Source organism: Salvia splendens, chromosome 8 (genome assembly GCF_004379255.2).
Source record: "Salvia splendens isolate huo1 chromosome 8, SspV2, whole genome shotgun sequence".
Classification (NCBI taxonomy): domain Eukaryota; kingdom Viridiplantae; phylum Streptophyta; class Magnoliopsida; order Lamiales; family Lamiaceae; genus Salvia; species Salvia splendens.
Genome location: NC_056039.1, coordinates 4,042,436 through 4,058,675, shown reverse-complemented (window position 1 = coordinate 4,058,675; position 16,240 = coordinate 4,042,436). Strand labels below are relative to the sequence as shown.

At 30.7% G+C, this 16,240-nt stretch overlaps 1 protein-coding gene across 1 annotated transcript; it reads left to right on the top strand.

Annotated features, from left to right (window-relative positions):
• Positions 1–11,467: 11,467 nt before the first annotated feature.
• On the top strand, positions 11,468–13,253 carry LOC121745185 (transcription factor HHO6-like). Its single transcript, XM_042138990.1, has 5 exons — positions 11,468–11,855; positions 11,956–12,161; positions 12,245–12,635; positions 12,737–12,813; positions 12,885–13,253. Exons 1-5 carry the CDS (start codon positions 11,630–11,632, stop codon positions 13,122–13,124), a joined length of 1,140 nt encoding a protein of 379 aa, XP_041994924.1. The 5' UTR covers positions 11,468–11,629; the 3' UTR covers positions 13,125–13,253.
• Positions 13,254–16,240: the final 2,987 nt, after the last annotated feature.

Genomic DNA, 16,240 nt, shown 5'->3' with positions numbered 1-16,240 from the left:
TTGCCTTTCAATATCATAGAAAACTCTTCCAATCCACCAATCACATAAATAAAGAATCACTTTTTCTTTTTAGTAGATAAGCAGGAATAGTATTGGAGTTATATATTATCATCTGTGATATTGTTCGTTACATCTATATGGCATTGACGATAAGCTTCTTTTTTTTTTGCTATTACTATAGAGTGATGCTAAATGACCATATTATGGTCGGCCGTAAAGAGTTAATTTAGTCCATTTACATATATAAAAAAATTAGAATTATAGATATAACCTTATATGCGTGTGAATGAACTTGTGAGTTGGTACTTATCTTTGAATTCCATTATGTAAAACACATTAATATCACGAATTACTGTATACGTTGAGCAGCAATCAAGAAATGACAGTAGTAATAAGCTGAGAAAAAACTACGAAAGAGCAGCAGTAACATGTTGAGCAACAAATAATGAAAATGATATAAAAGTAAAATCAAGTAGTATTAAATCAAAAATTTGAAAAAAAATCGATTTTTTTTGCTATTTAATCAATTTATGGCTTGCCATAATATGACCATGTAGCTTTATTCATTACTATAAACTAGTACTCCCTCCGTCCCGGACTACTGGCACATTTCCTTTTCGGCACGGAGATTAAGGAATGAGTGTATAGCAAAGTCAACAATTGCGGCTGTAGGTGATAATTTTTACTAAAAATAGAAAGAGTGCAAATAACTTGGGACGCCCAGAAAGGAAATAAGTGCAAGTAGTCCGGGACGGAGGGAGTACAATATTTTGATTAGATTATAATTAAATAAAGTTTGAATTTATTTATTTTTTTAGGTAACTAATAACCACTGCTGAAATAAAGGGAGGAAATGATTGATGGCGTGAGCCTAGCTAGTCCACTTGGAGAGGGAAGGCTTTTCAGTTTTCATTTTTCAAGGGTGTGTTTGGCCAACTCAAAATACTAGGTTTTGGGGAAAACAACAGTTTAGGGTGTCAGTGGATTTGTTAAATTCAGTGGGTTTGGTGGATATCTATCAATGATTTTCAGTGCCATACTTATTTGCAGTAGTAGTAACATTTTCTCAATTTTAAGTGTTTTATTCAGCTACTGAGAACAGTAAAAATTACTAAAAACTTCATATTTTACCGTGATGCTAAATGACCTTAATGTGGTCAGCCATAAATATAAAATATTAATAAAAATTTATTCATTTAATGCTATTTTACTTGAAATTAGTTCATTTTAAAAGAATCAAATTTTCAAGACTAATTTACCCATGTGCATAAATAAGACTAGAGTACAACTAATAATAAATAATCTTGGAAATATTATATTGTGTATGTGTACGTTTCTTTTGTGTCATATTTCTTTACATTTTTTCTTTTTCCTTTTTTAATTTTAATTATGTTATATTATTCTTTTGTAGTATTATATAACTACTTTTAAATTAGAATATAAATATATTCATGATATTAAAATTATATAATTGGTTTTTAGCTTCACTTACAAATGAAATAATTTAAACTATATTATATTTAGCATTAATATTTAAATAACTTATAAATAATAGTATAAATAAAATAAATGTAAACATTACTATAAAATTATTTTATATAAAATTAATTCAAATATTTTGAGGAAAGATTGTTCCAATATTAAAAGTATATATTGAAAATATATTATTATTAAATAATAAAGTATAAAATTGATGGTTGGAGGTTAGTTGAAATGTTTAAAATAAATTTGTGTAATTAAATTTGTGTTTTAAGTGTAATAAAGAGATACTTAATAAGGAAATACTTAATTAATTCTTATAAAAGTAGAAATAGTACAATTAGTTTGGGTCTAGAAAAAAAAATGCTAGTAGCATTAGACGGATGTAGTAACAAAGGAGTACTACTTAGTAGTAAATCGTACCATGTGAATTATCATTTAAAGGTACAAATGATACAATAAGGTTCTACAAAGCAAGGAATCTTTATTGTTATAATTAAACAAACTCAATAATACAATCTTATATAAAATTGAATCTATAATATAATACTATAATATATTGAAATTCACAATCACAAAAATTGAATCATAGATTAATGATATTTCCACCTGAAAATTCTCACTCTCACTTTACATTCTATCCACTTAAATATTTATTACTACTATCATTTTTCTAAAACACGAGCCGAAAATAAGTCAATTGATTTATAATTTTTAAATTTTTGTTGAATCGATGGTTAGTCTTTGATTGATCTTTAATTCAATTGGAGATCTCAATTAATCTTCCATGCGATTGTAATTTTTATATGATATTGGATTATATCCTAATTTCTATTGTGTTTTTTTTGGATTATTGCACATTATTCTGTAGTATATTATTGAATTCTAAGTGTTGATTATTGAATATTATTACTTGATTTTGGTTATTTTGATTCATACACTAATCAGTCCATTTTCAACCGATAAGTTAGTGTAGAAATCGATTAAGATTCCATTTTGACTTCGATAATAGGGAGCGAAAATCTACAACCGGTTAACTGGAATCGATAGAATAAGCATACCTTCTTACAATATTATAACATAATAATGTAAATAGAAAAATATGTGCAAATATCACTATTTAAAGGACATTGAGAAATATTACAGTTTATAATTCAATTGTTTATAAAAATATAATGATCGTTATAATAATTTGAAAACCTTGGTTGTGACATTTATACGATTGTAATAATATTATTCAACTCATTTGGGTCCCAATTGATATTGATTCAAATGTAAATTTTCAATGTTAATTTCAATTGTTCTTGAATTTAAGAGCAAATTTTGATTAATATCTAACATTTATATAAATAAAAATTTAAATATATAAAAATATAAAATAATAATATAATACTCTACTATACTACTCCATAATTTTCATACTAATTATTAAGTATACACACGTAAACGCCTATATTATAAAATACGGAATTTCACTAAGATATATTAATCCATTAAGATATATTTATATATCTCTAAAACAATTGATAATTATAAAATACGGAATTACAATGATATTAGAACATAATTTAAAAGTTATGTTTATTTTAAACGGTACAATGAAAAAGCCTAAAAATAATTAAATTAGGTTTAGGTAAAAGATTAAACTTTATAACTCCCCACTCCAGCCATTCCTAAGACCCATTCCTAAGACGTGAATTCCCATAACTCATACTCCATATCCAATTATGGCCGGTCATAATGTGACGGCATAGCTTTACCTTTTACTTAAAGATGTGGCAATAAGTAATAAGAGTATTCGTTAAAATTAGAGTAGAAGTAGAAAACTAAAACTAGAAAGAAAAGAATATAGAAAGTGGAAAGGGCAATTGAATTCAGGAACGCTTGAAATATATGCGGCGATCCGTCTTTCCATTACCGAATATAGACACCATATTTTTGTGGGTCCCACCACCCAAATATTTTAATTTGTTAAACTATTTTTTCTAACTTACATAAGTAAATAGAATGAACTAGTAGAATCAAGAATAATTTATTAAATATAATAAAAATAAATGTATCATTATTGAATAATAACTATATTACCCTAATATGAGAAAAAATACTATCCAACATATACTCCCTCATCACAAGTTAGCTGAGTAGTTTTCTATTTTAGGTTATCCCAAGTTAATTGAGTAGTTTCACTTTTTAGCAAAAACTTTACCTTCTCTCGTAAATACTTTATTCTCTTTGTATCTCGTGCTTTATTTATACTCTTCACTCTAACCTTTAACATGTCAATTTCTTAAATCTCGTGTTAAAAAAAGTAGTTAGAAGAAGTACTAGTTTAAAACCAAGATCTTTCGCATAAAATAATGTTTTGTGTTACTTCAATTTCACTTGCCACATAAATTAGATGTGGTCGCCTTACTGCATTCTTTACTTTGACAAATAAGTATATTACTTCCTCAGTTTCGTGATGACTGATCATGCTAGTATTTATTTTCAGTCTCAAGGTAAGTAAGATATTATCTCCTATTATCTCATTTAGTGATGATCTACTTTTTAATTTATTTTTATTTTTATTTTTATTTTTATTTTTATTTAAACTTTTATTTTATTATCTTTTCATTTATCTACTTTATTATTTATTTGCTTAATTAACTTGCTAAACATCATTTATTTTAAAATTATCTTTAAAAAAAATGACTCACTTATCACTGTACAAGAATTTGCAATTAACTAATAAGTATTATACTTATATTATATGTTAACAAATTATATGAAACAATGAATAGTATTTTCCTTTTGTTTCAATAGATCTAGTTTAGAGTACTAAAGAAACACACCCTTGGCATATTTCCAGCAACACTTTCTTTCATTTCCAGTCTTAAAACAATACTAATTAACATGAAGACAAAATATTTCTTTACATTGAAGACCAAAAATAAAAAATGTTTGGAATGCACTTTTGTTTAGGGGAATAAAACAGTGGGAGAAATGATGAAGACACAATAGCTGGCTCTAACATTTGCATGCCTCAGAATGATTTATCAAAATTCAAAGACAACAGGCTTCCTCGACAAGAGTTGAAAACTTTGAACGAATCAATACAATAACTAAGAAAAAGTAAAAAGCATATGTGACCCAAAATGTTCACCCCAAACAAACAATCAATTGATGAAATGATTTATTATTCCTAAATTGCAAGGACTTGAAACTAGACCAAAACCAAACAACTCCCCTATAAGTAGACAAAGACCACAACCACCTGAATTACTAGAATGCCCTTGAGGCTAGAGATGAAACTTCTTGGACTTCTATTAGAGTTATCAATAATGGATTGAAATTTTAACTGATCCAACAATACAGTAGGCTTGCTGGCGAGACATAAAAATGTGTATGACATACAAGTTAGATTTATCATTTACGTGAGACATGAATTTAGCTTACCTAATGCTTTTAAGACTTACTCTCTCCGTCCGCGAATAGGAGTCCCGATTCACTTTTATTATAAATGGTAATGGGGTCCCACCTTCCACTAACTCATTCCACTCACATTTAATTTAAAACTAATATAGACAAGTGGGACCATTATTCCACTAAGTTTTTTCCACCACTTTTCTTAACATTTCTTAAAACTCGTGCCGCCAAGAAATGAGACTCCTAATGCCGGACGGAGTGAGTATATAGCTAAATAAAATGAGCCACTTCTACCAACCAAATTTATGTGCAACAATTAATATAATTGAGAGTCGATATTGGTCTTTAAAATTATGAACTTTAGTCAATCCGGTGCTTTCTATGAATTTAAAATTAGTTTAATATAACACAAACTTTATATTTCATGTGTTATTTCCCAACCTAACACAAATGAGTTATTTTCGGCGACAATGTGAGCAACATGAAACATTTATTATAGTAATTTAGACTACTTTTTAAGTTCGTGGTAAGTAAGATAAAAAAACACGATGATTTAGTAGTCCAAGTAGGATAAAAATGTCATATGCATTAGTTGAATATAGTGATTGACATGTCGCGAAAAATAACAAACACAATGTAAAACAAATTTTAAAGTTTATAGGATATACCAAAATTTGACCAAAATTTATGATTTTAAGGACCAATATCATTATAATTAAATTCCTTGCAAGTTTTATAAATATTTACTCCCATCATCCTATAAAAATACTCCCTCCGTATTCAAAAAATAGAAATATTTGAAACGACATGGTTTTAATGCACAATTGGTAAAGTAAGAGAGAGAAAAAGAAAAATGAGTAAAGTAAGAGAGATGAAGAGAAAAAATAGTGAAAGTAGATGTAGTGGATTGTGGGGTCCATGTCCTAAAATAGAATGATTCTAATGTTTCTATTTTTAAGGAACGACCCAAAATAAAAATAGTTGTTATTTTTAAAAAACGGAGAGAGTATATCATATTTATTTTTTTGTCCATCCTATAGAAATCCATTTATGACAATTTTTTTATTTTTTTATTATTTTGTTATTTGTAGCCTCACCATTCACTACATATTTTTAACTATTTTTTTTTCTTAACAAATTACGTATTAAAAACGTACTAATTCTAAATGGCTTATTTCTATACAACTGATGAAGTAGTATTAGAGAAGGGAGGAGGAAGAGAGAGGATACCCTAGTGACAAGGGGAAGGCATAATGCGATCACGTGAAAGATGCTTTAGGGAGTGAAGGGATTGTCTGGTGTCGTTTCTCAAATACCGTTCATTTTAGGTATCTATCATTTTTATTCTCACTCACACACACACACACACACACACTTGGATTCCAATCCATTTCATCTCTTGCCAACCGAATAAATGACACATGTGACATGACAATGATTCAATTTCTGAATCTTGTGGGGGAAGAGGGATTTTAATATATTAAATCAGCCCTAGTTCTTGTGTAAAGATTCTTCACTTTTGGCCTTTTTTTTAGTTTAGTGTAACAAAACAACATCAAAATCTGATTCATAAAACTTTAATAATAGAAAAGGGTTAATCACAACCCTAGTTACAAACATGTATGTTAGTACTGCAATTTTTTACACAAGTTATATTGCGTCACACATTGCTATAGTGTGAACTTTATTATCTCCTGGTTGCAAGTTAGTTCTTTGAATTTTAGGTTTTCCTTGGTAGAAATTCAATACTAATATGTCGACATTTTGCCAACTATAAAGTCTCTCTTTTTTCAATTTGAATCATGAGTATGGAATGACAATAATTAAAATGTTCTCCCAATTGTAAACTCGGATAACATATAACAGAGTCAATTAATGTATATTCATGTGATTATAAATAAATAAATAAATTGTATTTTGGGTGGAAGTTTTGTTCACCTAAGCTAAACATGAAATGCAGATATTCTTGGATTCTTCTAAAAGCAATCATGGTGTGAAATGGAGACCAAGATACCATTTCTTGGATTCTTGGAAAAGGTATTAAAATGCTAAAATAATTAATAAAGTCTTACAGAAATATAATAATGAATTTGTACCCTAAAATTTATTTAATTGATGGATTCTTGATTCCCGTTGGCATTATTAATGTGAAGAAATCGCAACTACTAATATTCTTCCGCATGAAAATGCGCTAACAAATTGATGCATCTTTATCGACTGCCAAAAACGTGTTTACTTTGACGTGCCCCAACTTCCAATTCCAATCAATTATTGTACAGTAATTCCAAACACTATTCTCACCACGAGAAAGTGGGGATTAGAAGGAATCTAATGTTTATTTTTTTTACCACATAGTACAATAAATTTAATAGTAATCATTATTTTGTTTGCCCTTATTTCATTTCTAAGTCAAGCTATTTACTTTAATTGTTAGTTTTACATAGGTAAATAGGTGTGATACATGTATATTCCATGTGATTTTGTAACAAAATATAATAATATGACAACAAAATGGTAGAGGGTTCTAACTTTATCTCGAAGCACTTAAATTAGATGCATGAATGTGAATATTCACGTTATCGCACATGAATAGTTCATTTGTTAAAGATTCCATTTTTAGGTTCATACCATCAATGGGTCTAACCTAGAAATAAAAGCCCCTCATTTGTTGGTGTATCTAATTACAGCTTTCCATGTTAAGATATTTAGTTATCAATTAATTTATTACTAATTTTGGTAAAATGAAATATCAGCAAATCAAGGCAAAGAACACAAACAGATTAGAGCCACGTCTAAATTCAGCCAATGGTAAATTACAATTAATAAACACAATTTAGCAAAACTAACACATAAACATCAAAAAGCATTAAAAAACACACGTATATAAATTTACAAATAATAAAAATCAACTAACAAACAACATCACACATCAAAATCAGACTCACATATCTCTTTTAGGATTTAGCAAATTAAAAATGAACGGTACATAATATTTATTTATATTTGATAATAGTATAAAGAGTGTGAAGAAGACAATTCCCATATTCCAATGAACCGAAAAAAATTAAGTATTATTTAAAAATGAAAATAATTAGCTAAGAATATTACTATAAAATAGGGAATCTCTTTCTCTCTGATGCACTCGCTTTCTTAGTTAGAGAATAGAGATGAGCAATACAGCGCAGTTTGCCCCACCAGATTCCTTATCTCTAAGCACCAGAAAACACAACCAGCTTGGTTGTACCACACGCATTATTATCTGTTCCTCGCGCCACATTTCCTATCCATATCAATTTTCCAACTCTTTAATTATATTTAATAATTCCAATTCTACCATTACTGATTACACATCAAATCAATTGTCCAATTTAATTGTACATATACTTAACATAACTATATTTCTAACTTATATATTATATTTTGATTAAATTGTGAATTTGATTTATGTTCGTAACTGATATTCTACCATACTTTTTTTTCTTTTTTTGACATTTCGCTCTTATCTACAATATTTATTCTTTTGTATTTTACTAAAGTTTCTGATAGAGGTACTTTGTTACTCTGGTATATGGTTTATTTTACACTATATAGGTACTATTATTACTACAACTTTAGAAACACTCCATGATGAAGTAATTTTTTATTGTCTTGACTTGCTGTGGTCCAGATTATTTGTAAATTTTGCAATTGTAGTATTCATTGTACGATTAAATAAAACGGGGGAAGTGAAGCTAATATCTTAAAAGTTAGGATTACATTTATTGTGTCATGTGAAATGTCCTTGCTAGGATAACACATTTGAAATAGTTCACAAACTTATAAATGCTGTCGACCTAAAAATGTGCATCTGCTCCCTGTTTTTATTTGACTTTGGTGTCATATAGTATTAATTTGAGCATGCAATTTATCTCACAAGTACTCCTCTAAAATCTACTTAATTTTCAATTATCATGTATTTTAAATTTTATCATTGAGATAAATGTAAAGAGAAATGAATGAATAAAGAAATGAACGGCTCACATGCGTCTTGGCCTTCTTTTTCTCTCTTGGGGAGGAATAATGCAGTAGGGAATCTAACGTGTACGGTTTCAAATAAATCAAGCTATTTAATGTCGTTTAGGTAAAAGAGTTGAAACATTTGAATTATTCCATGTATTTGTGTTATTATTCTTCATCTTATCTACCTATCTCCGCACCACTTACTTCATATACCCACAATGTAGGGCATGCTTTTTTTCTATAACAATCTTTGTCTATAACATTAATATAGTTCAAAATATACAATATTCATCATTTTTCTTATTAATATTTGATTCCCATCATTTGTATATTTCACTCAAATAAACATTCTATATATATATACACATCTGCAGTTGATAAACGAGAGGTTTGAGTATCAAACTTCATTGCATCTAAATCACTATATTTAAGTAAAATAATAAAATAATAATAAAATATTTGTACTCCATAATTAGGGGTGTGGAATTGAAATTGAAGCCGTCGATTCCAAATACAATCGCAAATATTTAGATTTCCAAATCTCTCAATTTAACAATTGGAGCTTATATTAAAATTTTAAATAGTTATCGTATACAATTAGATACAATCACTATACACCTGTAACACACACAACACACACGTACATACATAAAATGCACATATATTACACACACAATAATGTGTGTGTTATGTGTGTATATATGTGTTTTTTATGTGTACAATGCAATGTTTTTGTGTGTGTGCTTACGCAATTTGTATTAGTTTGTTTTTAGTAAATATGTGCAATATGTGTATTTTATATTATGTGTGTTGTATATGTGCGTATATATCTATTTTTTTTAATATTTAATTTCATATTATTACCCCTCTGTCCTTGTCCTTGATTACAAGTTCACATTTAATATGACACCCAGTAGAAAGTAATCAGGAAAAGGTTAGTGGAGAGTGGAATATACTTTATATATTAATTTTAGAATAAAATGTGAGTTAGGTAAAGTTGGAAGAATATGAGATCCATTAAAAAATAAGTAAAAAAATAAATGAGATTTTTATTGGTGCACATACAAAATGAAAAAATAAAACGATCAATGGACGAAGGAAATACTTTATTTTTTAATTTCTAGTAATTTAATTCTATAAATTTTTAATATCAGTTGAATTTCAATCTAGTGTGCTGGAGATATAGTATTGTTCCAACTTTGTTTCTAGAATAATTAAAGAGTAAATGCCAAAACTGATCCTGAATATATGGTCATTTTATGATTTTGATCATAAACTTTATCTTTTGAATTTTTGCATCCTGAACATTTCAAATCGGACCACAATTGGTCCTCCGTTTACAATTCCATTAATTTTATAACAGTCCACGGGTTTAACCTAATTTTGACCGATTAAAACTCTTAATTATGATTTTTAAGTCACTAATTATATCATTAATTATTCTTCTATTTATTACTCCTAATAAAACAAAACAAATATATTAACAATAAATATACACTTTCTCTAACACAACAAATTGAAATATATTTTGAAACTGAATCGTCTTCTAACTGAAATATAATAAAGCAAAACAAATATATTTTAAAAATGAATCGACTTCTAACAAATTGAAATTAAAATAACAAATTAAAATTAAAACCACTTTGCCAGAAAATGAATCGTGTTCTCCCTCTCCACTCTCCCTCCCGCGACGTTTAACCCTCCATCTCCCTCCCGCTCACTTCGATCGCCGGCAAATCCCATTCCTGGACGAGGGATTAGAGTAGTTCTCGACGAAGCCTTGTACTTGACTAACCCTTCGGTAATGATTCCACACCATCGTCTTCTTCAATTGGTTCGATTGGTGAGCACCACTTGAAAAAAGTGCACTCTTTTTTCTCACAAACAAAGTAGAGCTTCCCCCTTGTAGGTTTGTCATGGCTTTTGACGATACGAAGTGAAGCAAGTTTCTTGCAATTGCAAGACTCGTATCGGAATCGCAGGTCAAATCGACCACCGCCACTCTCGCCGGACCCTTTGCTGAAAGTTAAACGCTCCATACACTAGGGTTTGAGAGGAAGATGAAGGAAGAAGATGAAAGATGAGAGGAAGGAAGAAGATGAAAGAAAAGGAGTAAACGCGATGTGAGGAAAATGAAATAAGAACCCTAATCTATTATATATTTCTGATTTTAAGTAAATATTTACTAAAATAATTAGGGAATTAATTAGGGAGTAAAAAATCAGAATTAAAAGTCTAATTTGGTCAAAATCGGGATTAAACTCGTTGACCGTTAGTTTTTAACGGAATTGTAAACGGATGACCAATTGTGATCCGATTTAAAATGTTCAGAATGTAAAAATTCAAAAGATAAAGTTTAAGACTAAAATCGTAAAATTGTCATATGTTTAGGATCAATTTTGACATTTACTTATAATTAAAATAATTAAAATGTGCAGGCATCAGGCGCATTGTATTCCCCCACACAGATTCTCTCACTTCAAATTAATGGAGAAAGAGAGATGAAATGGGAAGCAAGCAAAACGTTAAAATATTATGCGACGAATTGAAAAAGACTTTTTTCCCCCAATTTATTCAAATAATTATCCATTCACAATAGGCATTAGGCATATTGCCTCCCTCTGTCAGAACTCGGCGTTGTTCAACAGAATCTTCTCGCTCCACTTTCTCTCTCTAAACTCCTTCTTCCTTTTCTCCCTTTATATATAGCCCCCATCGCTCACAGATATCAAGATCTGTGACCAAAATGGGATCGTTGATCGCGCAGGGGCCCATCTTAGATTGCAGTCCGCCGTCGAAAGCTTGGACTCCGAAATCCACCACCGAATTTCTCGCTGAAGTGTCGAGGCTGGATAACGTAACCGAGAAGATTTCCAAGCTCGATGATTACGTGAATCGGCTGCAGGATGAGAAGAAGAAGATCGATGCGTTCAAGCGCGAGCTGCCTCTATGCATGTTCCTCCTCAATGACGGTGCGTAGTTTTCCCCTAATTCACGAAACTGAATTTCTCGAGGATAGGGTTTTAGGCTTCTCATTTGTTTTTGTAATTCTGATGATGTGATTAATTGCAGCGATTGCGAGGATGAAGGAGGAGATAATGCGGTGCCAGAGCTCGAATTGTGAACCGATTTTGGAGGAGTTCATACCGCTGAAGAAAAGTAGCTCCGATGATGAGAAAGCCGGTGAAGAAGCGAAGGAAACGGACATTGTGGATAGGAGAGAGAAAATGAATTGGATGAGCTCTGTGCAGTTATGGAACGCCGATAGCAATAAAAAGGTAACTGAAGTTGTTTTTAAAAAATTAGTAGTGAAAATGAAATCGGATTGAGATTGTTGATTTACGGATTTGTTTATGAACAGAGGAAGGAGGAATCGGGCGATCGGGCGGCGATGGAGGAGCTCTTCCGGAGCGGTAAAAGCAGCAGGGCGGCGGGGAAGGCGTTCTCCCCTTTTAAAGGTTGCAGTAATTTTCTGGCGATGGCGGTGGGGAAAGAGGGGAGGGATGAAATTCCGGCAGCGCCGTCGCTCTCGCTTCGCACCCCTGAGATTAAGAGTTCTACTGAGGAGATTTTTCGCAACAATTTCAGCTCCAAATCGAGTTCTAGCAGGTCCGGATCATCGTGCGGAGCCAACAGCCAAACGAGTTTCAAGGCCGATTCGCAGCAAAACGGCAGGAAGCAGCGGCGGTGCTGGTCGCCGGAGCTCCATCGCCGCTTTGTTAGCGCCCTGCAACAGCTCGGAGGCGCTCTAGGTTTGATGAATTCCAAAAATTACGACAGTTTTCTTAATAATTTGGATTAGTTTGCTTCAATTGATCATAGATCTGACTTGAATTTTGTGTGTGAATCGCAGCTGCAACTCCTAAACAGATCAGAGAGCTGATGCAAGTCGACGGCCTCACCAACGACGAAGTGAAGAGTCATTTGCAGGTGCGATCCTCTCGTGATCACTTCCATTCCATCAATCAATGTTCATAATTCTTATCGAATTCATATTTCAGAAATACCGGCTTCACACACGGAGAGTTCCTCCGGCGACGAACGCATCCGCCGCCGTGCTTTGGGCGTCGCAAGAGCAATGCGGCGAGTCGTCGAAGCCAAGCAATTCGCAATCGAGCTCTCCGCAAGGCCCTCTGCACCTGTCGTCGAGGGCCACCTCGGTGACCGGGGGCGACAGTGTGGATGACGAAGACGACAACAAATCGGAGAGCCGCAGCTGGAAGAGAGAGAGCCATGTATAGAAGGAGGAAGCATAAGAGAGTTTTTGCAGATACAGAGAGGACTTTCATAAAATATTTCAAAATTTTATCATGTACAATAACATAGGAAAACCACCATCTCTCTATGAAATTTTGAGCTTCATCTTTAAATTTAGGATCTTCAAATTATTATTCATATTCTTGGAGATGTCAAGTTATGAGAATTCATGCCCAAAATATCCAATTCCTTTGATATGAAGACTGAAGAATGTTATCTTGGACATTTCAAGATTGCCCAACACCAAAACAACCTTTTGTCTAGCACAAGACAAATGGTTGGTTGAAATCTATGATCACAATTATTAAATATTTTTGGGTGGCAATGTTACTTGGAGCAATCTGATTTAGGATAGGTGGTGGAGACTGAGACATATTGACAAATTATTGAGGCACTTATTTTTGCCTTTTTTTTCTTGCCATTTTCAAGGCATATGTTTAGATTCTACTCGAATCAAATTTGGACAGAATTTAATCTCATCTTACCTTTAGCAGGCTACTTTTGTCTTTTGATAATTATTGATATTATAAAAATTAATGATGTGTGACCAATAAAAATGATGATACTTCGAACTTTTTCGAAAGGTTGATAAACAGACAAGATTCCTACTTATCTCATCTGATAATACCAAGATCTTGCTGTTTCTATTATTTATTGCCGCCGCATAATATGAATGAATAGTTATACATTAACAAAATAGAAAATTTATCTGTAATTATATTAGTTGTCATAATAAATGCTATATACAATAATTACCGAATTTTAAAATAGGACATTAATTATGAGATAAGAAAAATAAAACATGACACTTATTGGAGGGAGTATAAATCGTGTTTTGGCAACTGTTCAGAAAAAGTAATAGTTTAATTATTTGTTAAATAAAGATATTCCTTTTCTTCTATATATAAGTCACTATTTTCGGAATAAAATGTTGCTTCTTGAAACATTTTTCTTCTTCATTTGATCATTTCTTTGTTACTATATTTTATCGTTCCAAAATTCCATATCTTTTTCTTTGAAAAACAATAAGTTCTAATTTTAGTAGAAGAGATAAAAAGTTAGCGATTACTACTATTTTATTGGACCATGCAATTTTTTTAACTAAACAAAATTTTCAATTATGCATTAGGGTACAACCCATAAAAAAAAGATACTATTATTCATGAAAATTTCAATCTCACATAGTAAAGTAAGCAATTTAATAAATGAAGAGGTAAATTGTAACGTTATTCATACTATAAGATGAAGTAGTTGATAGTAATATTCAACTATTCAAAATTTATATTCATATAGTTGTTGAATGAATTAAATTAGGATATAATGTAGCACGCAGATTCCGTGTTGTTGCTCCTGCCATCTGTATTCCAAATAAAGGCAACGTTCGAGAATCAAAAAGTTGAAAAAAATAATTATTTGCTTGATTTGTTGGAATCTTAAGGCAGAAAATTATAAAATATTAAATGTGAATAAATGGTACACAGATAGACAAAAGGACGAGAATCTTGCTATGTTCAAACACGAGCTCTCACCTAAAAAAAGGAAAATGAAAAAAAAAACTTTTCAATCCCTTTTGCGCCAATCCATCATTATTTAGCTAATCACCCTCTTAATTGTCAATTTAGCCCTAATCTTTGTCTTTATGGGATGTACGAATTCTTTTTTGAATTAATAATAGTACCGATTTCCGCTCTTGACCTTGCAAACACACTTTTGGAATATTAGAGTGGACGTTAGCCTTTTTAATTTTATTGCACAAGTTATTCAAATTACTAGGAGATTAGCCTTGACTACATGGAGTAGTATACAAGCTTAACAAAACCATTGATTGTTTTCCATCTTCTATTTACTTTCGTGTTATAATTAAACAACACTCCCCCCATAAAATAATGTTCCACTTTGATTGGTGCGAAGTTTAAAATATATTATATGAAAGAAAGTGAGCGAAAAAAATTAGTAAAATATGAGTCTTACTTTTATGCTCTCTCTATTCTAGAAAAAAATATTTAACTTTCTTTTTGTGTCACACTAAAGATGTCATTTTTCTATTTAAAAAAAATCTCTTTTCACAATAATATAAAAATTATATTCTCTCTCCATTTAATACATAAAAACAAAATCTTCTAAAATTTTAATAATATAAAAATTATCTCTCTCTTTACTTAATATATAAAAACAAAATCTTCTAAAATTTTAATAATATAAAAATTATCTCTCTCTTTACTTAATATATAAAAACAAAATCTTCTAAAATTTTGTATCTTCCCAAACGTGTAACATATTTTTTTGGGAAGAAAAGAGTACAGTAGTTTCATAGGAGAATATGGGTGTAAGTGCGTGGTCTACTTATTCAAAATGGACAAAAGTAAATATGGAAGTAAGTTGTTGATTGAGATATGGTATTAGCTTAATGACGTGTAAGTGAATATTTTTACTAGATAACTACGACATTCAATGAAATTAGTGGCGTGTTAGACTTTGAGGGAATAATTTACTTTGACCAAATTAGTGAATCGGTAAAATAACGGTACTTGTTAAAAAATAGGCATATCTAAAAAGAATAAACAATCACTTGAAATTAAGCTGTCCTAAAAATATTTTATTTAAGCATGGCCAAAAAACAAAATTATCCTAATGACTGTAATCTATATAGTACATATATTAATACATACCACTTTTACGTCAATGGCTAGAAAGATATTAGTTTCATATACAAAAATAATAGAGGGAGAATCTTGGGGGCAGATATAATGACTGAGACAATTTAGATATCCATTAAATATTTGGCCAAGAAAATTGCTAGGTGAATAGTTTTTTAGTTGAAAAGGGTGGAATCACCTAATTTTGCTTTTCATAGTTCTCAAGGGTCCTTGTTTATTTATTTCAACTCATTTTTGTTGCTTTTCCAAATCTTGTCCCCTATTTGATTAGATTCCATTTTAAAAATAAGCGAATTCCCAAAACTGAACATTGTATTGTTGGAAAAGAGAATCTGATACACTATGATGCATATGACTTGCATCCAACGTGCCCATATCATGTTCATAATATTCGTAGCAAATGTTTACCTATTATTGGCTTGCAATTGATGCCCTTACAAATA